The sequence below is a fragment of the Hemiscyllium ocellatum genome, chromosome 5, assembly GCF_020745735.1.
Source record: "Hemiscyllium ocellatum isolate sHemOce1 chromosome 5, sHemOce1.pat.X.cur, whole genome shotgun sequence".
In the NCBI taxonomy this organism is placed as follows: Eukaryota; Metazoa; Chordata; class Chondrichthyes; order Orectolobiformes; family Hemiscylliidae; genus Hemiscyllium; species Hemiscyllium ocellatum.
The window spans coordinates 45226741-45251802 of record NC_083405.1 but is presented as its reverse complement, the minus strand read 5'-3'; the positions used below and the strand labels follow the sequence as shown (position 1 = coordinate 45251802).

The window sequence follows — 25062 nt, the reverse complement described above, 5'->3', positions numbered from 1 at the left end:
TGTACATTCTATCATCTCTTTTCAAACTGTTTTGCCTGTTCTCTCCAACAAAAGCCGATTCACTTACGATTTTTATTTTGTTTGGTTTCCAGTATCATCAAGATTTTAACTTTCACTTGTACCTCCTTTTGATAAACACAGTTGATCTCGACAATATTCTTTGAATCACTGAATGCCACTTTAATTCTTGTATAATTGGATGGGAAGGAAGGTTATCATGAACTATCCAACAACAGTTTTGTATTGTCCTCTATGCAGTTCTCCTTTGAATTAAGTGCTCAGGTCAATCAGAGAATGTTTACCAAGGATGTCCTGATTACCAGGGCATTCATTAGGCCAATAAATTAATGTTTCCCCTCTCTATTAAGTTAATTGTCTGATTTTTAAAAATATGTCAGCTTTCTCTAAACCTTGAACTGTCCTATATTTTGCATTAGTTTACATTAAACATTGGCCAGTTATCAATTTAAATTCCAGTTTTCAGAAAATTTTGTGTGCAGGCCTTTATGCTTCATCAAAGTGGTGCATTTTTATTTTGTTGCCATTAAGCTTTCTGCTCAACATCTGGCATTAATTCTCTTCCATGCTATAACTTGTTTGCAGAGCACTTCTATTTTTAGCTGTTAATCTGTTTTCTTGAAAGCAATGTCCATAATCTGCAATCAAACCATTAGTTACTCGGAAGGATTGAATGAAGATAGCAGTTTTACAGATACTTGGGGTGATCATGTTGGGAATAGACTGATTTTTGCCATCATCTGAATCTCAAAATGCAACTGCTACATACTTATCAGCCCTACTTGTGACTTTTTTAAAAGCTTAATACTTGGAAAGTCGAATAAGAAGAGCAGGCAGAACTAGGTTAATGAACATGATGGGACTGGCCATCTGAAGTGTATTTATTTTAATGCAAGGAGTTAACGGGTAAGGCAGATGAGCTTAGAGCCTGGATTAGTAATGGCTACATCGCTGTACAGAAACTTAGTTGAGAGAAGAGCAGGACTGACAGCTCAATGTTCCAGGGTTAAATGTTTAAGGCATGATAGAAATGGGTGTAAATGGGTGGAGGAGTTGCTTTAATGATTAAGGAAAATGTCACAGCTGCACTAAAATTAGAATTGCGTTTTATTGTCACATGCGATCAAGTACAGGGATACTGGAGTACAGTGAAAACTTTACAATGTCACTATTCATGGCACTATTTTAGGTACATGGTACCTAGGTACAAAATCTTAGGTAAAGAGTTGGAAAATAAAGAAATAAATTAGCATTCAACACCACCGTTCTTATTGGTATAAAATAGTACTGACAGTGTTTCTTTAGCCATGGGCCTGCAATCGCTCCACACTGGCTTTCCCTATTATGGCTCGATCTCCCTTCCACGCTGGATTTGATTTTGTTAGTACCGCGGAGGCACAGGGATCATCTCGCTGCAGGTCACCATCCTCCCTCTCCCACTGTGGGCTTGATCTCTTGGTGCCCATACAAAAGAGAATATCTTGGGTATGGACTGAACTCAGGAATGATAAAGATGCAATCACTATAATAGGGTTACACAATGGCTGCCCAATACCAGTGGGAGATTGAGGAACAGATATGTAAGCAGGTCATGGAAAGATGTAAATACAGCAGTGTTATTCTGTAATATCCATGTGCCGGTGTCAGACTGGGTGGACAAAGTTAAAAATCGCACAACACTAGGTTATAGTCCAACAGGTTTATTTGGAAGTACTAACTTTCAGAGTGCTGCTCCTTCATCAGGAAACTAGTTATCTAGTGATGAAGAAGCAGTGCTTTAAAAGCTAGTACTTCAAAATAAACCTGTTGGACTGTAACCTGATGTTGTGTGAGGGTTATTCTAGTGGGTGATTTTAACTTCCCAACATTGACTGTGCCACCCTTAGTGCGAGGAGCTGTGATGTGACAGAATTTGTTCAGTGCATCCACGAGGGTTTCTTGAAACAATATACAGATAGTCCAACTAAAGGAAGAGATCATATTAGACCATGTGTAGGGGCATAAATGTGGCCAGTGGGGGAGCATTTTGGGGACAGTGGCCATAATTCCATAATTATGGATAAGGATAAGACAGGTCTCCAGGTGAAAGTACTGAATTGGGGGAAGGCTAGTTAGAACAGTGTTAGGCAGAAACTAGATTGGGGGTAGCTGTTTGATGGTAAATTCACATCTGACATGCGAAAGTCTTTTAAAGGCCATTTGATTGGAATTCAGGAACAGCATGAGGTTGGCAAGAGTCTAGGAATCCTGGATAACAGATATTGAAAGTTTAGTCAAAAAGAAAAAGGAAGAATATGTAAGGATTAGGTAGCTGAAATAAGACATGATTCTTGAGGAATGCAAAGGAAGCAAGAAAGAGCTTAAACAAGAAATTAGGAAGATTAAAAGGAGCCATGAAATGTCCTAAGCAAGTAGGATTAAGGAGAATCTTAAGGCATTTTATAGATATATTAGGAGAAACAGTGTAATTAGGCAAAATGTAGGTCCACTCAAGAATAAAGGGGGGGCGGGGGGGGGGGGGTGCAATTTATACGTTGAGCCATAGAAAGTGCATGAGGTCCTTAATGTGTATCTTGCATTGGTATTCACCAAGGGGAAGACCATAGATCATGCTAAGATTAGGAAGGAATATGTTAATATTCTAGGGCATGACAATATTAAAAAGGAGTATTGTATGACTTAAAAACTATTAAGGTAGATATATCCCGTGGTTTCAGGATACTGAGAGAGAAAAGGGAGGAGATTGCTGGTGTCTTAAAAGAGGTCATTGTATCCTCTTTAGCTACAGGTGAGGTTCCAGAAGACTGGAGAATATCCAATGTTGTTTCTTTGTTTAAGTGCAACAGGGATATTCCAGGAAATTATAGACTGGTGAGCCCTACATCAATGGTAGAGTAATTATTGGAGAAGATTCTTAGGGACAGGATTTACTCATATTTGAAAAAGAATAGACTAATTAGGGATAGTCAGCATAACTTTGTTTGGGGGAGGTCTTGTCTCAAACTTGATTGTGTTTTTGAGGAAGTGATGAAGACGATTGATGAGGGTAAGGCAGTGGATGTTGTCTACATGACTTTACTAGAGCAGTTGACAAGGTCTGTCATGGTAGGCTGGTCCAGAAGATTAAGACACATAGGATTGATGGATAAGTTGTATATGAAATTGGCTTGGTCATAGAAGATTAAGGATGGTTGTGTAGCGTGTTTTTCTAACTAGAGGTCTGTGACCAATGGTGTTCCGCAAGTATCAATGCTGGGATCCCTGTCGTTTGTAATATATATAAATGATTTGGATGAGAGCGTAGGTGATCCAATTAGTAAGTTTGCAGATGACAGTAAATTTTGATGGAGTTGTGGATAGTGAGGAAGGTTATCAAAGGAAGAGTTAGAAATTTGGGCGGAGAAATGGCAGATGGAGCTTAATCTGGACAAGTGTGACATGAAGCATTTTGGGAGGTCCGATGCAAGAAGAAAGTATACTATTAATGGTAGGAACTTTAGGAGCATTGATATGCAGAGAGATCTTGTGGTGTAAGTCTAACTCCCTGTAAGTGGCAACAAAATGGTTAAGGTGATCAAGAAAGCGTATGGTATGCTTGCCTTTAGCAGTCAAGGCATTAAGTGGAAAAGTTGGCAAGTCATGTTTAAGCTATATAAGACTTTAGTTATGCCACATTGGAAGTATTACATGCATTCTGATCTGCACTCTATAGGAAGAATGTGGAGGCTTTGGAGAGGATGTTGCCTTTCTTGGAGTGTATTAGCTATAAAGAGAGACTGGACAAACTAGAATTGTTTTCACTAACATGTCAGAGGCTGAGAGGTGACCCAGTAGAAGTATCTAAAATTATGAGGCATGGATAGGGTGGTTAATCTGAGTCTTTTTCCCAGGATACAAGTGTCAAATACTAGGATGCATTGTTTTAAGGTAAGAATAGGAAAGTTTAAAGGAGATGTGTGAGGCAAGTTTTTTTTTACACACAGGTGCCTGGAATTCACTGTCAGAGGAGGTGGTAGAAACAGATAGGATAGCAATGTTTAAGGGCATTTTAGACAAACACAATCAGACAGGCCACAAAAGGATATGGGCCATTGAAGGCAGATGTGATTAGTTTTGAATGGTATCACGGTTGGTGCAGACATGGTGGGCTGGGGCCTATTTCTGTGTTGTACTGTTCTATATACAATGCTCTACAAGAGAGGGAAGTTTGTTCAGGTCATGTTGCTTCGACTTTTAGTGTTGATGGGTGATGCCTGCACTTGTTGGATAGCCACATAACCTCTCGGAAGTTATAAGGTGATTATGTAACTGTTAATCTTGGGGCAGAGTGGTGACTTTTGAACATTAAACAGTATTTTCCTGAAATTTCTAAAATATGTGAAGTAAACATAATTTTCTTTTAATTTAGTCTCCATATTCTTAATTTGTTGCATGTGACATTATCTTCCATTCAGGTGAAAATGGCCTTCCATTACCAATCACACATTACAGTCCTGAACAACTTCCTCCAGAAAGTTCACCATTTTTCGAAAGAAATTTTGTATGCAGGTTAAGATGTCTCCTGGATAATTCCTCTGGATTTTTGGTAAAGTCATTTTTGACCTTGTCCTTTTTTCCACAGTTCAAATTTATTTGATGTTATTTAACAATGAAAAATGTTTAAACCGTAGCCACTTAGTGCAGTGTCTCTTATAATTAAGTCAGTCGCTTGCATTATGATTTTTTTTGTATTGCAATGTTAATGGGTGCTGAGATACTTCCTAGATAATTGTCTTCAAAACAAAGTTTGTCATGGCAGTTAATTATTGGAAGTTCACAATAATAAAGCATTTTAAATTCTATAAGTAGTTGCATTGAAGGAGGATTTTTGGTATGAGCCTGTGTGGACAAATTGATGAGTAAGCATGTGACTTGAATCTAATATTCGTTTCTGAGTGAACTTGCTCTCATAAGTTGTGTTTTTTTTAAATAAATCTAATTGTTTCTACATTATTGAAAGGCCCAATGCCTTTATTTTTCTGAAAAGGTAATAGGAATAATGAAATTCACCATCATTTGTGCACAAATGAAACAGAAACTGAATGTGAGGAGGAGATGTAAAAGTCAGAAAATTAATTTGAGATGCTCCGCTCAGCTGTTAGCACAACTTCTCCTTTCCTTGCTAAACATGTAAAAGCATTGGGTGGCGTGATGTTGCTGCATTTACTTAATAAGCAGAAACTAAATTCAGCAATGAAAGTTTAGTCTTGTCCATTTCAGTCGAAGTAACCTTTAAGTATAAGTATTTTTGGTGGTGCAGACTTGATAGGCTAAAGGGTCTCTCTTGTACTGTGTGATTACTGCGAGCCACACTCTTTAGCAATGAAAATTAACACTTTCACAAATGTGGAGTCTCATTTCTTCAACTTTTAATTGTTAGAAATATTCATCATGTGAAAGTTGTTTTTGTCCCCTCTTTTACTTTGCCTCATCTGTGTCTCTTACTGCCCCAGCCCCTCTCTCCAACTCTCTCCTCTTTTCTTGTTCTCAATCCAATCTTTGTTTCCGTCTCATTGCATGGAATGTTCTGCATTTTGATCTAAATTTGGTGGGATAAGTAAAGCAGGGATGATGCCTCTCAATTACTCACCTGCTGGACCTCATGCCTATCAAATCCAATAATAGTTAGTTGGTGGATTTTTCACTGCACTCGCTTCCCGGAACCGTGTTACCCTGCCCTACCTGAAGTTGTTGGCCAATCGGGCTAGAAATAACAAAAGGTCATCGTGCTTTCAAAGGTCAAGGCTGTTGTTGGCACATCAACGTGGAAGTCCAGAAATGGTAGGCAGGAGGAGTGTGGTCAGAAGGAAGAATAGATTATGTTTATCAGCAGCCATTCCCTGGCACACATGCTTGCCATCTGATCATTCACAAGTTGGGAAAGATCAAGGACTCTGATCCAAATACTTATACCAGTCAGGAAGACTGTCAGTATTCTTGCCCACGAGCAATGGAGTTGTTGGCAGTTGTGGCATGAAGAGGACCTTAATTGACCAAAGACCATTTGAGGGTCTCAACTGATTACATGACGCCCGTGGATGTATACCTAACTAGACCTTATTTTCTGTGGTGGTGAGAAGGCAACTCATACTACTTGATGACAATGTCATCCTATTCGGCCACTATCCCTCCTGTTAGGGAAAGTAAGATTCCACCCTTTGTCTCATTTTCTAACAGAGTTAAATTGAATTCACGCACAGTAGATTAAATTTCCTTTATAGGTCTGGGATTACTAATTCCACAATCTTTCAATGACAACAGAACACACCATTTTCTCATTTTGAATGAATGAACATTTCCTCAAGCTTCCAACACATACACTTAGGTTTTAAAAGAAACTATTTGTGCAGCTTAACCACAAGAACATTCATTCCAATCATAGCGGATTCTTTCCTTACCCTCTTAGCTTTTGATTTAATGACAAATAATTGAGCCATTTGTTCACCAATTGTATTTTCTATATCCTGATGAGAAGTGATTAGGAGGAAGGATTATGGTTAAAAAAAACAGTAATAGTTTGAGTGGGGATAAATGCAAAAGCAGTGGTGAACGTACAATTTAACACATCAACAGTTCCTGCTGCTGGTGCATTAAAGGTCAAAGGCATCCTAATTGAGAATTTGAGATTACAGAGGGAAGTGACTTTGGAAAGATTTGTTTGCACGATCAAACACAGAAAAATGTGGAGCAGAAATGAAATGCCAGTTTTAATAGCAAGTGTAGAGAAAAAAACTGAATCAATTGGTGGTATTGCGAACGAGGGATTGGTGAGCTAACAATGAAAAACAAGACCATGATAGAAGTGTTGAACTGTTGTTTTGTCTTTATGTTCGCAGTACAACAAACAAAATAAAATTCTGAGTGTCCTTAAAAATCAAGAGTTAAAGAGGAAGGTGGAGCTGAACCAATCACCATTATGAGAAAAAAATATTAGAACCAAAAACTGATAAGTACCCTAGGTCTGATTACCTGTGTCCCAGTGACAGCAAAGAGGGTAAAATTGCTGGTTAACTTTCAATTCACTAGATTCTAGATTGCAAATATATCACCTCTAGCATTTCTACCCAGATACAAGGCCAATTGGTTAATCTTGGTATCAAATCCTTTTCATCTTAGAAGTGAAAGGACAATTTCATAACATAATGACGAGGGGAGAGGCCATTCTAGACTTGGTGCTCGGAAACGAGCCAGGGCAGGTATCCGTTCTTGTGGTGGGAGAGCATTTTGGTGATAGTGACCACAACTGCCTCACATTCTACATAGCTATGGAGAAGGAGAGGATTAGGCAAAATGGGAGGATGTTTAATTGAGGAAGAGGAAACTATGATGCGATTAGACATGAGTTAGGAAGCATGGAATGGGAGCAATTTTTCCATGGTAAAGGCAATATAGACATGTGGAGACTATTTAAGGAACAGTTGTTGCGAGTGATGTATAAATATGTCCCTCTGAGACAGGCAAGAAGGGGTAAGATTAAGGAACCTCGAATGACGGGAGCGGTGGAGCTTCTCGTCAAAAGGAAGAAGGTAGCTTACATAAGGTGGAGGAAGCTAGGGTCAAGCTCAGCTCTAGGGGACTTTTGGCAGGTGAGGAAGAAGCTCAAAAATGGTCTGAGGAGAGCCAGGAGGGGGCACAAGAAAGGCTTGGCAGAACGGATTAGGGAGAACACAAAGGCATTTTACACTTATGTGAGGAATAAGGGAATGGTCAAAGAAAGAGTAGGGCCGACCAGGGATAGCATAGGGAACTTGTGTGTGGAGTCTGAGGAGGTAGGGGAGGCCCTAAATGAGTTTTGTGCTTCTGTCTTTACAAAAGAAACAAACTTTGTGGTGAATGAAACCTTTAAAGAGCAGGTGTGCATGTTGAAATGGATAGAGATAGAGGAAGCCAATATGCTGAAAATTTTGTCAAACATTAAGATTGACAAGTCGCCAGGCCCGGACCAGATTTGTTCTCGGCTGCTTTGGGAAACAAGGAATGCAATTGCTTCGCCACTTGCGAAGATCTTTGCATCCTCGCTCTCCACTGGAGTCATACCTGAGGACTAGAGAGAGGCAAATGTAATTCCTCTCTTCAAGAAAGGAAATAGGGAAATCCCCGATAATTACAGACCAGTAAGTCTCACGTCTGTCGTCTGCAAGGTGTTCGAAAGGATCCTGAGGGATAGGATTTATGACCATCTGGAAGAGCATGGCTTGATTAAATGCAGTCAACATTGCTTTGTGAGGGGCAGGTCATGCCTCACAAACCTTATCGAGTTCTATGAGGATGTGACTAGAAAAGTTGGTGAGGGTCGAGCTGTGGACTTCAGCAAGGCATTTGATAAGGTTCACCATGTTAGGCTCATTCAGATGGTCAGGAGGAATGGGATACAGGGGAACTTAGCTGGTCGGGATACAGAATTGGCTGGCCAACAGAAGACAGCGAGTGGTATAGAAGGAAAATATTCTGCCTGGAAGTCTGTGGTGAGGGTGTTCCACAGGGCTCTGTCCTTGGGCCTTGACTGTTTGTAATTTTTATTAATGACTTGGATGAGGGGATTGAAGGATGGGTCAGCAAGTTTGCAGATGACACAAAGGTTGGAGGTGTCGTTGACAGTAAAGAGGGCTGTTGTAGGCTGCAGCGGGACATTGATAGGATGCAGAGATGGGCTGAGAGGTGACAGATGGAGTTCACCCTGGATAAATGCGAGATGACGCATTTTGGAAGGTTGAATTTGAAAGCTGAGTACAGGACTAAGGAAAGGATTCTTGGCAGTGTGGAGGAACAGAGGGATCTTGGTGTGCTGGTACATAGATCCCTTAAAATGGCCACCCAAGTGGGCAGGGTTGTTAAGAAAGCATGTGGTGTTTTGGCTTTCATTAACAGGGGGATTGAGTTTAAGAGTCATGAGATCCTGTTGCAGCTCTATAAAACTTTGGTTAGACCGCACTTGGAATACTGCGTCCAGTTCTGGTCTCCCTATTATAGGAAAGATGTGGATGCTTTGGAGAGGGTTCAGAGGAGGTTTACCAGGATGCTGCCTGGACTGGAGGGCTTATCTTATGAAGAGAGGTTGACTGAGCTCGGACTTATTTCATTGGAGAAAAGGAGGAGGAGAGGGGACCTAATTGAGGTATAAAAGATAATGAGAGGCATAGATAGAGTCGATAGTCAGAGGCTATTTCCCAGGGCAGAAATGGCTAACACGAGGAGTCATAGTTTTAAGCTGGTTGGAGGAAAATATAGAGGGGATGTCAGAGGTGGGTTCTTTACACAGAGAGTTGTGAGAGCATGGAATACGAAGCCAGCAACAGTTGTGGAACCAAGGTCACTGGGGACATTTAAGAGACTACTGAACATGCATATGGTCACAGAAATTTGAGGGTGCATACATGAGGATCAGTGGCCGGCACAACATGGTGGGCTGAAGGGCCTGTTCTGTGCTATACTCTTCTATGGGCGGGGGGGGGTGGGGGAGCGGGTGTCTTTGAGCCTTTAACTTGAACATTTTTCAGTGGTATTGTAAGCATATTGCATAGACATTGAACTAAATCACTGTCTAGTTATAGCAATAGTCCCTTGGTTTTTTTTTGCAACTGTATTTCAACCCAATGTATTTGTTGCAAATGGCCTTAAAGTTCTAGTGTTGAGAGTAAAATAATACTTATGTATATAAATTCAATTTATGCGTTTCAATGACAAATTGACTTGAATAATATGATGAAGGGCTTTTGCCCAAAACATCGATTTTCCTGCTCGTCAGATGCTGCCTGACCTGCTGTGCTTTTCCAGCACCACTGTAATCTAGACTCTTGAATAATAATGCATCTATTTGTACAATAATGAAGATAGTAATAATGAAATGTCTGTATAGTAATTGTGTGCTTTGTAAATTCACATGAAGGTTCTTTTCATGGATACTTTAATATTGGTGAACACTTAAAAATAATGAATTTTGTTCTAATAAAACATGATCAGTGTTTTATTGGAACAAGGTGTTTGAATATTTCTGGAGCTTTACTTTCTGATGTGCGGCATTATAGTTGTCTTGAAAATGTTTGCAGCTGTTCGAAGATTAAAAATATATGAATTCTTTGAAATCTATAAAATGCTTAATTAATTGAGCTCTATTTTGGTGTTGACAAATTTGAGATTCTCTGATCCTACCCACATAAGTTATGGCATCCCTTAAAGAAATTAATTTTCTAGTTAATATTACATATTGAAACCATTTTGTTAATTTATTATAGTTTATAATGCATTGCCCTTTACACTAACCTTTATATCGACTGACTTGCTATTGAATGCTAACACATGTTATGATGCAACATGCTGGGTTCTTAAGTTTCTAATATGCTTTCATCAGCTACAACCAAAATGATCTGAAACATATTGCAAGTGTAATAACCAATTTCTGAATTTATTCACTCAAGGCCATGAATTTCCAAGGCAGACTCAAATTTCTTTATGAGCAGAACATGAAGGGAAAAGATGGCTCTTGCATCCCTCCACAGTTGGCTTTGTTTGCAATAGCAACACCTCTGCAACCTCCATCCATCCTGGAGATCCGAACCAAAAATTTCATTTTCAGAACTAAGCATAAACTAGACTTCACACCAATGGGCTGCGATGCTAAGTGAGTGATTTTATTTACTTAAAATTTGGAAAGAAGTTATTGATATAAAACTAACAGTAATTTAGATAAATAAATGGTGGATTATTCAATATGCAAAGTTCCTACATATCTGAGCAACTTGAGAATTGTCTATCCTAAGGAACTTTGTTTAGTCATTAAGCAACCACTACACATTCACAAATAAAGTAAGGCAGGTAAAGGGAATGCAAAGGGTTGCTAGGTCACAAAAGAGATAAGAGATTAAAATTTTATTCAAGCTATTTTAATTCATCAATCCAGGGGATTCCACATCCAGATATTATGGAATTTCACTTGGCTAATTTTTAACCAGTATCCTGTGAAAATTAAATATATTTACTTGGGATATGCATATCTATCATTAATTCCCATTTATAACATGACTCTCAGTAGAGCGTCAGCCTAACTTTTGTGCTCAAGTCTTTGATGTTAGATTGGGATCCACAATTTTTTGATAATTTTCAAAAGCAGGCATGGAACGAAAGAAGCCATAGCTGGGACATCAAAGAGCAAGAAATAATGAATGCATTGCCAGGAGATACTGCAGATCAAAAAGGCTCAATGGTCACAACCTCACAATATACAGTATCTTAAAAATAACAAGAAATTAAGTCTACAAAGCTTTTAAAATCATTTGTTGTACGCTTATGATTTCTCAACGTGTACCTCCCAAAGCATTCAGAGGGGTTACTGAAGCACCAAATCAATATTTGAGTTAGGTTTATTGTCACGTACTCACGAGTACAATGAAAAGTTTACAAATCACCAATTACAGAGCCATCTTAGATACAAAGATGCCTAGGTACAGACTTCTTGTCCAATTTATTAATACTTACAAAATGTTGCAAAAATAAACCATGTATAGCATCTTAACCTGCATCTGTAAACTAAGAAGATGGACTTGGGGAGAGTTAATTAGTTTGGAACCACACGGATTTAGTAAATATAATTAAGAGAACCATGTGGGATAAACATAATGTTAAGAGTAGGCGGTATTTGTTTCTTTTTTGGAACAGCTGACTACTGGACGTAGCACAATTGAATACATAATAGTCTTTCTTGAAAAGGATTGATAAATTCTTGAGGTTGGATTGTAATGTGTGCTATATTATGGTATAGAGGCTAGACCAGATGGCCTGTATGTTTTAAGGCAGTTACATGATATCTTACATGATGTTTCAGTAGAAAGTTAGTAGCCTCACCTTCAGTCACACTGTCTGTTAATGGAGTCAGTGTAGACAGCTTTGTGTGCATAATGCATAGTAACATTAGTAACAAACTCAGACAATGTGTATTGTCTGGCAAATGTTATTCAGACCAACATTTGAAAAAGGACGAACTGTATCATGTAAGCAGTAAGTGAGTACTAAAAGCTAATGGTGACAGCTAGTTAGTTTAGGGAACAAGAGTGTGTTTTTATAAAGTCTGTTTATCCAAATAGTCATTCATCAATTGTGAGAGTTCAGAGCTGAAGTTACAACCAAAATTGAAGGCTACAGATCTGCACTAACGCACAGTATCTCCCCTCTGTCAAAAAAAATAGTTTGGAAGCTGCTCAAAGGACATCACCCAGCTTAAGAAAATGCTCTTAGAACAAAATACAGACACAGGCACAACAAAAAAAAGGCTTTGTGTGTTAAGCCATGAATCCATATCTTCTCGTATCCATATATTTGCTGATGCTGCCATTTCCTTTTACTGAAATGTTTCAGAATTTTTTTTTAAGCGCCCAAGTAGTAAAATTGATTTTTGTTTGGAGCAAATGCGTGAGCATGGAGCAAGCATGAGCCTGTAACTTTTAAATGCCTGCAGCATTTAGTAAAAGAGAGAAGAGAAGCAAAAGTGGGTATAAAACAAAAAAGTACCGTAGAGTTGTTTTTGTGGTGAAAATTTAGAGCATAAAGCTACAGGAGAATGTCAGAAAGCAAATATTGAACAGTGGAACAATGGCAATCCATTGGCATTCTGTCAGACTTCTATGATTCTTTAAATATATATTTACTTAATAAATCAGCAGGTAAAAGACAGTGTGTGACAGGCTGAAAACAGCTTTAATTCTGCTTATTTTTTAATGATAAAATGTAATTGTCTTGTAATTCTAAATTGTTCTGTTCTTATGATCTCCAATTTTGAAATGTACATCACTTTGTCCTTCTTCGCATCCTCTTCTGACTTTTATAAACCAAATTGGACATACCAAAACCAACAAGCTGAGTTTGTTCATTTTCTTCCCTCTCAAGTGTTTTCACCCTTCCTTACATTGTTCTCTATTCAGTGCCTTCCAATCATAGTCCCAGCCTGCCCTCAATACTGACGATATGCTGGTCAAATTTCTGGTGGTCTACAGGCTGACCGTAGCTGCAATTGTCAGTTCCTCCTTGACTCCTGCGCTGCTTTTCATGCTGTTAACTCCTTGCTTTGTTGTTACTTTCTGGTTCCACTGCCAGTTTATTGCAGCATGAAAAAGGAACTTGATATTTACATGTCTGTAGTTCCCTCCTTTTCTTTTTCTTTGCTTTTAGAGAGAATCAAATCTGCAAAGGCCTGGAGCCAACTTCCATATACACTTTGACACCTTGTTGTACTTCTCCAATTGCTTTGATCCCAGTAATTATCTGTGTGCTTTCAGGCTGGTTGCCTGGTATTAGATCTCGGATGGAATAAATTTTCCATAATTGAGCATCGGCAAGAACAAAGTAATCATGTTCTGAACCCTGTAATAAACTTTACTCCTTTACCACTGACCTTCCAAGTTTTCCCTGTCAGGGACACGGGCATCCTACTTTGCAGTAAATCTTTATGTACTTCTAATAATTTCTTCTTCCCTAAAATGTTTAAATTAAACTCTTCCTTCTCAATTTCAAATCACTCCATGACATTTGCTTCAGCAACTTTGCATCCCCTCTTATACATGTCAATTATACTACACCAATCTGCACTCCACTGACCCCCACCTTCCTAGTTAACAACACCCTTTGGCTTTCCTTTTCCCCTTCAATCTGTTAGTAAAAACTCTGAGCTATTTTAGCTGTATTCTATTCAAACATCTAAATCTTAAAATTTCTCCTCTGGAAAGCTCTTATACTGGGTATTATTTGACCTATTCTAATTTCCTTACTTTAGCTTAGCTTCTATCTTTTTCTTCTTACCCTCAAAGCGGTTTTTGATAATTTTTCTGTGTTAAAGTTGCAGCACAAGCTACTACTGTTATTGCTATCATTCTCCAGCTCTGCTTCTAGTAACTTAACTGCCTTTGATAAATAGTCAATCTCGGGCATATTTGTTTATTGTATTTAACGATTGTATTATAGGCACAATTAATTATATTTCATTAAACTTTATTCTTTCCAATTAGACAAGTATTGGAAGAACAATTCGTTTCAAAAATATGCTGGAGCATATTCAGTATGATTGTTAAAAGTGTGATTTAATATACAACAAAGCACTGATTTTCATTTTACATTGAATTTTAACAATACTGTTTCAGAGATTGCTTAATATTTCTCATGTTCCCCAGCTGAAAGAGCCAGGCAAATATGAAATGGCACAGGATTCTTCGTCAATAATGGCAATATTGTCATAGCTTTTGATGTAATATACTGTTAATCCCATTTAATTGTTAAATTTGTTTCCTTTAAATTTATCATCCATGTAATTTATAATCCATGTCTTTTACAGCACAGCATAAAATATGCATAATTATTAAATAGGAATTACTGAGTTATGTTGACAACTGATACTGAATGTGAAGCTGTTGGAAGTTAATTATTGATGGTTTTTATTCCACTTTAATTGTTCACTCCTGTCCAAAAATTCCATACCTCTCATATGTTAGAAAATTACTTGCAAGGCTCATTACATACCAATATGTTTATGCATCTTATAATCAAGAGAACAATCCTTTAATACTTTTTTTAACATTGGAATTATACTACAGAATTTTGTACTTTATTTTGCAGAGGGAAGATAGTGCTGGGTTATACTGAATCAGAATTATGTATGCGAGGAAGTGGCTATCAATTTATTCATGCAGCCGACATGATGTATTGTGCAGAAAATCATGTCCGAAGTAAGTACACGATCCAGTTTCATGTTGTTGCACTTTTCTTTTGTTTTCATCTGGAAAATTCCACACGTTTATCCTGTAGTTCATATTGGAGTTCTATCATCCTTGAATAGGAGAGTTTAACTCTTCATACAGATAAAATTGATCCAAATTCAGCGATTTGTAATACATTCAGCCTACCTTCTTCATAATAGCCTCTTTATTATCTGCCATCTCACCACCGTCCCCGCTACCCCCTCCCTCTTCAATATTCCCTTTCTTTCACACCACCCACCACACTATCCCTCTCCTGGACTCCAAATCACTTCCCTTCCCACTTCCCTCCCAATCTCTTTTCCCCATCTTCTGTTTCCAAACTAAAATCAATCCTTCATTGGTTTGAACCAAAAACTAGTTGATGGCCTTCAATACCTATTGTAAATCACTACAAAAGTAAACAATTTTCTATTAACATTTCAGAGGTTTTCTACTCTGATCTAGGTTTTATTTCAATGAAAGCCTTCACAGCAGTAATAACGCATGTGTCATTATTTTAAAATCCAAACACTTAAAAATGATAAATGTTTAAATCATGAATCTTTCAGACATTTGAGGAACAGATTTTCCAATTGCTTACAACAGTTTAGAATGATCTTCACTTTTTTTAGTGCTATCGTAACACTACATCTGAGATAGTCTTCATACCAAGCATGAATTCTGTTAATAAAGTAGCTCTAGATAATTTCTTAATTGATACTTGTAGAGAAATGCGTTCATTTTCATTTAAGTTGACTGCTTAAATAAATGTACTAATTTAACTAAAACTGCACTTCATTCTAATTATCAGAATTAAATATGCAAGATTTTTTTTGCTCACCTATAAGGAAGTGGTCAAGAGCCTGGTGCTGGAAAAACACAGCAGGTCAGGCAGCATCCGAGGAGCAGGGAAATCGATGTTTCAGGCAAAAGCCCTTTATCAGGAATGGAAGTACATAAAGACGTACATAGTCCATGTTATGTTAGGAAAGCCATATTGTTGCCTTGTTGGATGAGGAAGTGTTACAGTTCTGGATTTACTTCATATTAAATGGCACATAACAATTTTATTTATTATTTACTTACCACCTCAAATTTCAGCATGCAGATTAGTTACTAAAGCACTACTTCAGCATTGAGAGGCAAGCTGATCAATTATTTTCCTCTCTGCTTTCCACGTTTAGTGATGAAGACAGGGGAAAGTGGAATGACTGTTTTCAGGCTTTTGACCAAGGAAAATGGATGGACTTGGGTACAAGCAAATGCACGATTGGGATACAAAAATGGGAAGCCAGATTACATTATAGCTGCACAAAGACCCCTCTCGTAAGTACTGGCAGATATTGGCTTTGAAATTCAGCAGTTTGTTGAGCTTTTGATGGCTAAGCGAATTACTAAATGTGACTTGTAGCTTTTGTGATCTTTTTCCAGCCACTGGGGAAACGTAGCTATATGCGTTTGCACATTGTGTTCAATCTCCGTTTGATCTAGTGTTAATTGTTATGATTTACCTTCCATGTTATAGAACCTTGTATCATTAAATAAAGAATCATTTAGAAAACTATGTCTTTAACAGCTGTGCATCATAGGAACAAGTGTAGGCCATTCAATCCATTCAATATGATCAATGTCCTTTTCTCATACTATTCCCATATCCTCTTACATCATTGGTATATTAAGATCTGTCAATCTCTACTTTTAAATATACTCAATGATTTAGATTCCACAGCCCCGAGAATAAAGAATGTTAAGGACTTGCAAAGCTCAGATTAAAGTTAAGCAATTTCCTCATGTCAGCCCAAAGTGGTTTCCCACTTATTTTGAAATCATACCCCCTGGTTCTAGACTCCTTAACTGGGGACAGTGTCTACTCTGTTTATCCTTTTAAATATTTTGTAGGTTTCAATGGATTGTCTCATTTAAACCTTTAGAGAATATAGACTCAGTTTTCCCAATTTCTCTTCACAGGACAGTCCCATCATCCCAGCAATATATCTGTTGAATGCTTATTGCACTTCTTCCATTGCACTCCCCCATAGCAGTGATATCCTTCCTAAATAAAGATACCAAAATTGCACACAGTACTACATGTATTTCAAGCATTTGATCTTCTGCCTCTTTATCTAAACAAATCGACCAGGACCATAAATATTTTTCCCACCACTTGTAATAAATCTCTGTTTTGTTTATTGGTTGTACTTCAACAGTTTAAAGGTGAGGAATGCTTATGCTAGTAGCATCCTTGCATTCCAGGCACCCAGATTCAGCACAAATTGCTTCCAAATCAGATGTAATACAGCCAGCTACAGAGTAACACTTAATTGTATTCTGTCCCAATCTCCAGGCATTCATTACCACAATGGCATTGTAATTTTTAATTTCAGTTAATGGCTAATTAAGGTTCTCGTTTTAGGGGCAATTTTGTTTTCTGGAGACACCAATGAGAAATTAAATAAACTACTCAGAGTTCTTTCATAGGACTTCTTCAGCAAGTGAGACTCCAAAGAGAAGGATAGCTTCAAGCACAAACCCTATAATAATGAATCCCTCCCAAGTTGTCTTATCTCCTATTGTTATTATTGATAGTGGGTTGACTTTTGCATATTAATATGAGAAACAAAGATTTGCCTTGACGAGGAATACCTGATTGTTCTGCATGTAAATCTATCTATAACCAGGAATAAGTTATCAGGAGGCTGATGGAGTTTTTGCATTCTTCCACAAAATTGGCTGTAAATCTCTCAAATTGTGGGGCTTTAAATGAACAATCAGACCATCTTTCGTCATAGATTTCTCCTTTCGCCTTTACCACTAGTTTTGGTTAAATCATTTTAATGGATGGATAATTACAAGATGGTAACTGCAGAAGCACTAAGCCCTGGGATTTTTCCTTCCCAAGTATAACCTTTCTTAATGGAAAAGTATAAAGCTTGCTCCTGAAGATTCCTGGGAGCAGTGGTATTTTTCCCCTAGAATTCCCTTACTGAAGTCATTGGCTTTCATTTGACAATTATAATATATAGAACTAATTTCTAATTTTTACTGAAGCACTGTGGCAGGTATATTTATGTTTTGGAGCTGGTTAATGTGTCGGCTGATTTTTCAAAATGTTTTTTTCTGAGAATTATGGTAATTTATAAAATATTTTGCAAACAGCTCTATATCTTTCACTCCAAATTGACACTATTTTTGAATTTAAATGATCATATTTAATTTCCAATTTGCTGATTGTTCCAATTTTTTAACAAATTAAATCTATCATTGGAGTTAAAGCTTTAGCTTCTTTAGAAAAGTAATCCAAACAACTAAATTCATAAAAATAAAGGTGATCTGTCTGAATATATGCCATGCATCAATGCAGCCTTTTACCAGAGCCATTGAGTAAAATAGTCATTTAATCAAAGCACCAAAAAAGTGAATATCATGTCAAGCAGTATTTATCTTTTAAATTATTTTGTCCCAATACTTTTAACCTCAGCCTTTCTGCTCCATTGAGATGATTTTATTTTAATTAACATTAAGAATTTAAAGTTAATTTCTTAATTGTGAAATTCTGAAAACTATTAGTCTACATTTTTAAGATTTAAATTATATTTTTAATCTAGCACTTTTGAGCGCTCGATTCTATTAAAAAACAAAGTAAGCTTTTGGATGTACAATACATGTTTATGACGAAAAGTGGATTTCTGTTCCTATTCAGGGAAGAAGAAGGGGAAGAAAATTTACAAAAACGGACCTTGCAGTTGCCTTTTAATTTGGCAACTGGAGAGGCATTGCTATATGAAGGAAATTGTTCAGTCCTTGGATTAATGGATCCTGCATTTCATAAAACCAAAGAAAATGTTGCAAAAGCTATAGCAGGAACACCAAGAAGACCAGAATCATTAGATCCAGATTCTCTTCTAGGGATAGTGTTGAGCCAGGATAAATCAGTCTATGTATCTGCCCCTTCACAAATTCAGAACTTCAGCTTTGAAAGAACCCTTTTTAATAAGAGTGAAGAAACAGAATTAAGTGATTTCTTTCCTAGTGATTGGGAAGAGATTCTATTCAGTGAAGGTACCAGCATTGGGAAGATGGAAATTACCAACTGTGTTCAGCCACAAAAGTCTTTTCCTGCTCCTGAGGAAAATGTAGATGTTTTAGTAAATAGTATTGGCAGCGAGCTTTATAACACTATGAAAAACCTTGATATTGGGCTGGAAGACTTTGATCTCATATCGCAGGACGAGACATTCCTGAGGGTTAATTGGGATGAGACTGGAGATATAAATAATATTACACTGAATGATGAAATACTAACATATATCCAGGAATCACTGAAAAAACGGTCAGACTGTATGTATTCGAGTTGCATGCAACAGAAACCACTGCATTCAAGCTCAAGTTGCATGCTACAGCAACAGCTTCCAATGGAACACCTTCAGCAGCAACCAGTCTCAGCAAAGCCTTGTCCTCAACAGCAGCAATCCCAAATGCAGCAGTACCACCAGCCACTGCAACCTTTGACGCAACAGTACCAGCAGCAGCTGCAACGTCCAACGCAACACCAGCAGCAGCTGCTGCAACCTCCATCACAACACCAGCCGCAGCTGCTGCAACCTCCAATGCAACAGCACCAGCAGCTAATGCAACCTCCATCACAACACCAGTACCTGCTGCAACCTCCAGCGCAACAGCACCAGCAGCTGCTGCAACCTCCATCACAACACCAGCAGCTGCTGCAACCTCCATCACAACACCAGCAGCTGCTGCAACCTGCATCGCAACAGCACCAGCAGCTGCTGCAACCTCCATCGCAACAGCACCAGCAGCTGCTGCCACCTCCATCGCAACTCCAGCAGTTGCTGCCACCTCCATCGCAACACCAGCAGCTGTTGCAACCTCCATCGCAACACCAGCAGCAGCTGCTGCAACCTCCATCGCAACACCAGCAGCAGCTGCTGCAACCTCCTTTGCAACAGCACCAGCAGCTGCAACATCCATTGCAACAGCACCAGCAGCTGCTGCAATCTCCATCGCAACATTATCAGCAGCTGCCACCTCCATCACAACACCAGCAGCAGGTACAGCAGTTGCAGTTATGCCAGAAAATGAAACACATGAAAGTTAACGGACTGTTTACAAAATGGAGCTCTGACAATAGGAGAATAACTAATGATCAGGAGAAGCAGTGTGGTTTCTCTTGTATAGACAGCACAAAATCAGGGCTGCAGTACAAATCTGAACTTAATGCTACCCCTTCACCTTGTCAGGGAAACATTCTATTGTACCAGCAGGTCGCAAGTCAGCCATCTGACTTCATTCAAGTAGAAATGCCGGTAGGTGGCTTTCGTACACAGGATGGTGCTGCAGTTGGTGGTTTAGAAGACTACTTGGACTATGTGGAACAACATTCAGAAACACCGGATTATACTGCAGTAAACCCATTAATTGACCTAATTACACCAGAAACATGTTATACTGGTGCCATGTCAGTGATCCCATGTTTAACAGAAAATGATTTGTCCTGTGTGAATACTGTGCAACTCAATGCTACAAGCTCAGGTCAACAGCCTATTTTAACCAAGGTAAATACACTTTTCATGTGATGTAGTTATTTCTGGCAAGGTTAACATAAGACGTAAGAGCAAGAGTAAGCAATTCAGCTCCTTAAGCTTGCTCACCATTCAATACAACCATGGCTGATTTAATCTCGGCCTTAACTCCACATCCTTCCTGCTCCCCATAAGCCTTCAACCCGGTTACTAATTAAAAATCTATCTTCTCCTAAAATTTACTCAGTGTCCACCACACATGGGTGATAAATTACACAAATTCACAACTCTTCGAGAGAAGTAGTTTCTCCTCATCTCAGTCTTAAATCTGCCACCCTTTAGCCTAAAACCATGACCTCTTTTTCAACATCAACACTACATCTACTTTGTCAATCCCTTTTAGCAACATATGTACCTTATAAACTTGTTAAAAAAATTAATGAGATGACATTCTCCAAGGGAGGGAAACGATGGTTTCAAAGCTTTTTTTTCTCAATGCAGTGGAATTAGAGCTGTGACTGTAATTTGAGTACTAAAACAGCACCTACACAGATTTCCCTCACTAACACCTCAGTTGACACTGAACGTCATCTTGGTTGAGAGTTTGTGTTGCAGAAGTCTGATTGTGACCTCAGTCACCCTCAAATGCTGATTTGTTGTCGTTGATGACATTTTCAAAATCACTTCTATTTAGAGACCCCATATAAAAACACCTAGATGAACAAACATTCGGCAATGCTAGGGACTCCTTCCCCTCCAACCCCTCTACCACCAGCATGATTTATAGCTATGTAAAGCATTGTGTAGACCCACCTAATAAAATAAGTTGCTAACAGAATAATGGAGAGAAGTGCTCTCAACAAGAAATGTCTGTAGGCTTCCAAAAGCACTTTACTATCTTCCACCTAAACTAGGAGTAGTATGTTTCACCTGAGCTTTATAAAGGAGATACTCCCAGAACTCGCCCAACTTTTAACCAATCTGCTGCCTTGCAGAAGGGCAGGAACAGCACTGCCACTGTCTGTGAAGATAAGTGTGGTCCTGGATTTCATGCCTTTTCAATGCTTCAGGGTAATTACAACAAGGTGTGAACAGTCCACCAAGATCATTATCCACTGCTACCTCAAAGACGATTGTGGCTGTTTATATAGGCAGAATAGACTTTGTGTTCTGCACAGACAAAGACACGTTCAAAGCAAAGGTGACATTGTCAAACGGGCAGGCTCTCTTGTTGTGCAGGATGTAATCAACAATTGAGATTGTTTTGCAATTAAGAGTCACAGAGTCATAAGAGATATACAGCATGGAAATAGAACATAGAACATTACAGCGCAGTACAGGCCCTTGATGCTGCGCCAACCTGTGGAGCCAATCTGAAGCCCATCTAACCTATATTATTCCATTCTCGTCCACGTACCTATCCAAAGACCATTTTAATGCCCTGTCGTAGGCAGTACGTTCAATGCCCCTACTACTCTCTGAGTAAAGAAACTATTTATGACATCTGACCTGTATCTGTCACCTCTCAATTTAAAGCTGTGTCCCCTCATGCTAGCCATCGACATCCAAGGAAAAAGGCTCTCACTGTCCACCCTATCTAATCCTCTGATTCTCTTGTATTCCTCATTTAAGTCACCTGTCAACCTTCTTCTCTCGAATGAAAACAGCCTCAAGTCCCTCAGCCTTTCCTCGTAAGACCTTCCTTCATACCAGACAACATCCTAGTAAGTCTCTTCTGAACCCTTTCCGAAACTTCCACATCCTTTCTGTAATGCAGTGACCAGTACTCCAAATGTGGCTGCACCAGAGTTTTGTACAGCTACAACATGATCTCATGGTTCTGAAACTCAATCCCTCTACCAATAAAAGCTAACACACTATATGCCTTCTTAACAACCCTATCAACTTGGTTGGCAACTTTCAAAGATGTATGAACCTTGACACCGAGATCTCTTTGCTCATTTACACTACCAAGAATCTTACCATTAGCCCAGTACTCTGCACTCCTGTTATTCCTTCCAAAGTGAATGAGCTCACAGTTTTCTGCATTAAACTCCATTTGCCACCTCTCAGCATAGCTCTGCAGCTAATCTATGTTTCTCTGTAACATACAACATACTTCGCCACTATCCACAGCTCTATTGACCTTAGTGTCATCTGCAACTTTACTAACCTATCCTTCTATGACCTCATCCAGGTCATTTATATAAATGACAAACAACAGTGGACCCAAAACAGATCCTTGTGGTACCCTACTAGTAATTGAACTCCAGGATGAATATTTCCCATCAACCACCACCCCCCGTCTTCTTTCAGCTAGCCAATTTTTGATCCAAACTGCTAAATCACCTTTAATCCCCATGCTTCTGTATTTTGTGTAATAGCCTACCATGGGGAACCTTATCAATTGCGTTATTGAAATCCATATACACCACATCAACCGCTTTACCCTCATCCACCTGTTTGGTCACCTTCTCAAGGAACTCAGTAAGGTTTGTGAGGCACAATCAACCCTTCACAAAACCTTGTTGACTATCCCTAATCAATTTATTCCCTTCTAGATGATTATAAATCCTATCTCTTATAACCCTTTCCAACATTTTACCAACAACTGAACTAAGGCTCACAGGTCTGTAATTTCCAGGGTTGTCTCCACTCCCCTTCTTGAACAAGGGAACAACATTTGCTATTCTCCAATCTTCTGGCACTATTCCTGTAGACAACGATGACATAAAGATCAAACCCAAAAGCTCTGCAATCTCCTCAGTGGCTTCCCAGAGAATCCAAGGACAAAACCCATCCAGGCCATGGGACTTATCTATATTTACTCTTTCCAGAATTGCTAACACCTCCTCCATATGCACCTCAATCCCATCCAGTATAGTATTTTGTATCTCAGTATTCTGCTCGACCACATTGTCTTTTTCTAGTGTGAATACTGATGAAAAGTATTTATTTAGCACTTCCCCTATCTCCTCTGACTCCACACACAACTTCCCACTACTTTGCTTGATTGATCCTAATCTTATTGTAGTCATTCTTTTATTGCTGATATACCTATAGAAAGCCTTTAGGGTTTTCCTTGATCCTAACCACCAGTCACTTCTCATGACCCCTCCTGGCTCTTCTTAGCTCTCTCTTTAGGTCTTTCCTGGCTAACTTGTAACTCTCAAGTGCCCTGAACCATCACATCTCATCCTAACATAAAGCTTCTTTTTCCCCTTGAAGAGACATTCAACTTCCTTCATAAACCATGGTTCCCATGCTCAACAACTTCTTCCCTGCTGGTCCTTGAATAAGCTCCACATTTCAATTGTGCCCATCCCTATAGTTTCCAGCCCCATGCGATGAATCCTAAATCTTGCCTAATTGCGTTGTAATTGCCTTTCTCCCAGCTATATCTCTTGCCCTACGGTATATACCTATCCCTTTCCATCACTAACATAACCGAATTGTGGTCACTATCACCAAAGTGCTTACCTACCTCCAAATCCAACACCTGGCCGGGTTCGTTAGCCAGCACCAAATCTAATGTGGCCTTGCCCCATGTTGGCCTGACTACCTACTGTATCAGGAAACCCTCCTGCACACATTGGACAAAAACTGACCCATCTAAAGTACTTGAACTGTAGTATTCCCAGTCAATATTTGGAAAGTTAAAGTCTCCCATAACAACAACCCTGTCACTCTCGCTCCTATCGAGGATCATTTATGCTATCCTTTCCACTACATTCAGGAACTATTTGGAGGCCTAAAGAAAACTCTCAACAGGGTAACCTCTCCTTTCCTGTTTCTAATCTCAGCCCATACTACTTCAGTAGACGAGTCCTCAAACGTCTTTTCTGCAACCGTAACACCGTCCTTGACCACTATTGCCACACCATCCCTCCCTTCACCATTTTCTCTGTTCTTACTGAAACATCTAAATTCCAGAACCTGCAATAACCGTTGCTGTTCCTGCTCTACACAATGTCTCTGAAGTGGCCACAACATTGAAATCCCGGCTACCAACCTCTGCTGCAAGTTCACCCACCTTATTCCGGATGCTCCTGGCATTGATGTTGACACACTTCAAATCAACTTCTTGCCTGGTGCCTTCTTGCGATGTTGAAGCCTTAGTTCTGCCTCCACTACTCTCATCCTCCCATATACTCAAACTACAATTCAGGTTCCCATCCCCATGCTGAATTAGGTTAAACCCACCCGAAAAGCATTAGTACGTGACCCCCCAGAATATTGAACCCCCTCTGGTTCAGGTGAAGATCATCCTGTTTGTAGAGGTCCCACCTGCCCCAGAAAGTGCCCCAATAACACAGAAATCCAAAACCCTCCCTCCTGTACCATCCCTGTAGCCACGTGTTCAACTCCTCTCTCTCCCTATTCCTTGCTTCGCTAGCATGTGGCATGGACAACAAACCAGCTCTAAGCTTCCACCCTAGCTCCCTGAATTTCTGCTTTAAATCCCCATCTCTCTTCCTACCTATATCGTTGGTGCCTATGTGGATCGCAAGTTGGGGCTGTTCTCCCTCCCCCTCAAGGATCCCAAAAGCATGATCAGAAACATCATGAACCCTGGCACCTGGAAGGCAACACATCAACTATGCTTCTCTCTCGTTCCCACAGAACCTCCTATCTGTCATCCTAACTATGGAGTCCCCAATGACTAATGCTCTGCTCCTCTTCCCCCTTCTCTTCTGAGCAACAGGGACAGACTGTGTGCCAGAGACCTGTGCCCCCCCCCCTCACCCACC

General features: G+C 39.2%; 1 protein-coding gene across 1 annotated transcript in view; it reads left to right on the top strand.

Annotated features, from left to right (window-relative positions):
• Window positions 1–25062, top strand: part of LOC132815680 (aryl hydrocarbon receptor-like) — a 194975-nt gene that overhangs the window by 156295 nt on the left and 13618 nt on the right. The window contains exons 6-10 of the mRNA XM_060824733.1: window positions 4473–4603; window positions 10473–10675; window positions 14653–14762; window positions 15959–16100; window positions 18475–20344. Of these exons, the coding sequence (XP_060680716.1) occupies window positions 4473–4603; window positions 10473–10675; window positions 14653–14762; window positions 15959–16100; window positions 18475–20344 (2456 nt within the window). The remainder of the gene's footprint in view (window positions 1–4472; window positions 4604–10472; window positions 10676–14652; window positions 14763–15958; window positions 16101–18474; window positions 20345–25062) is intronic.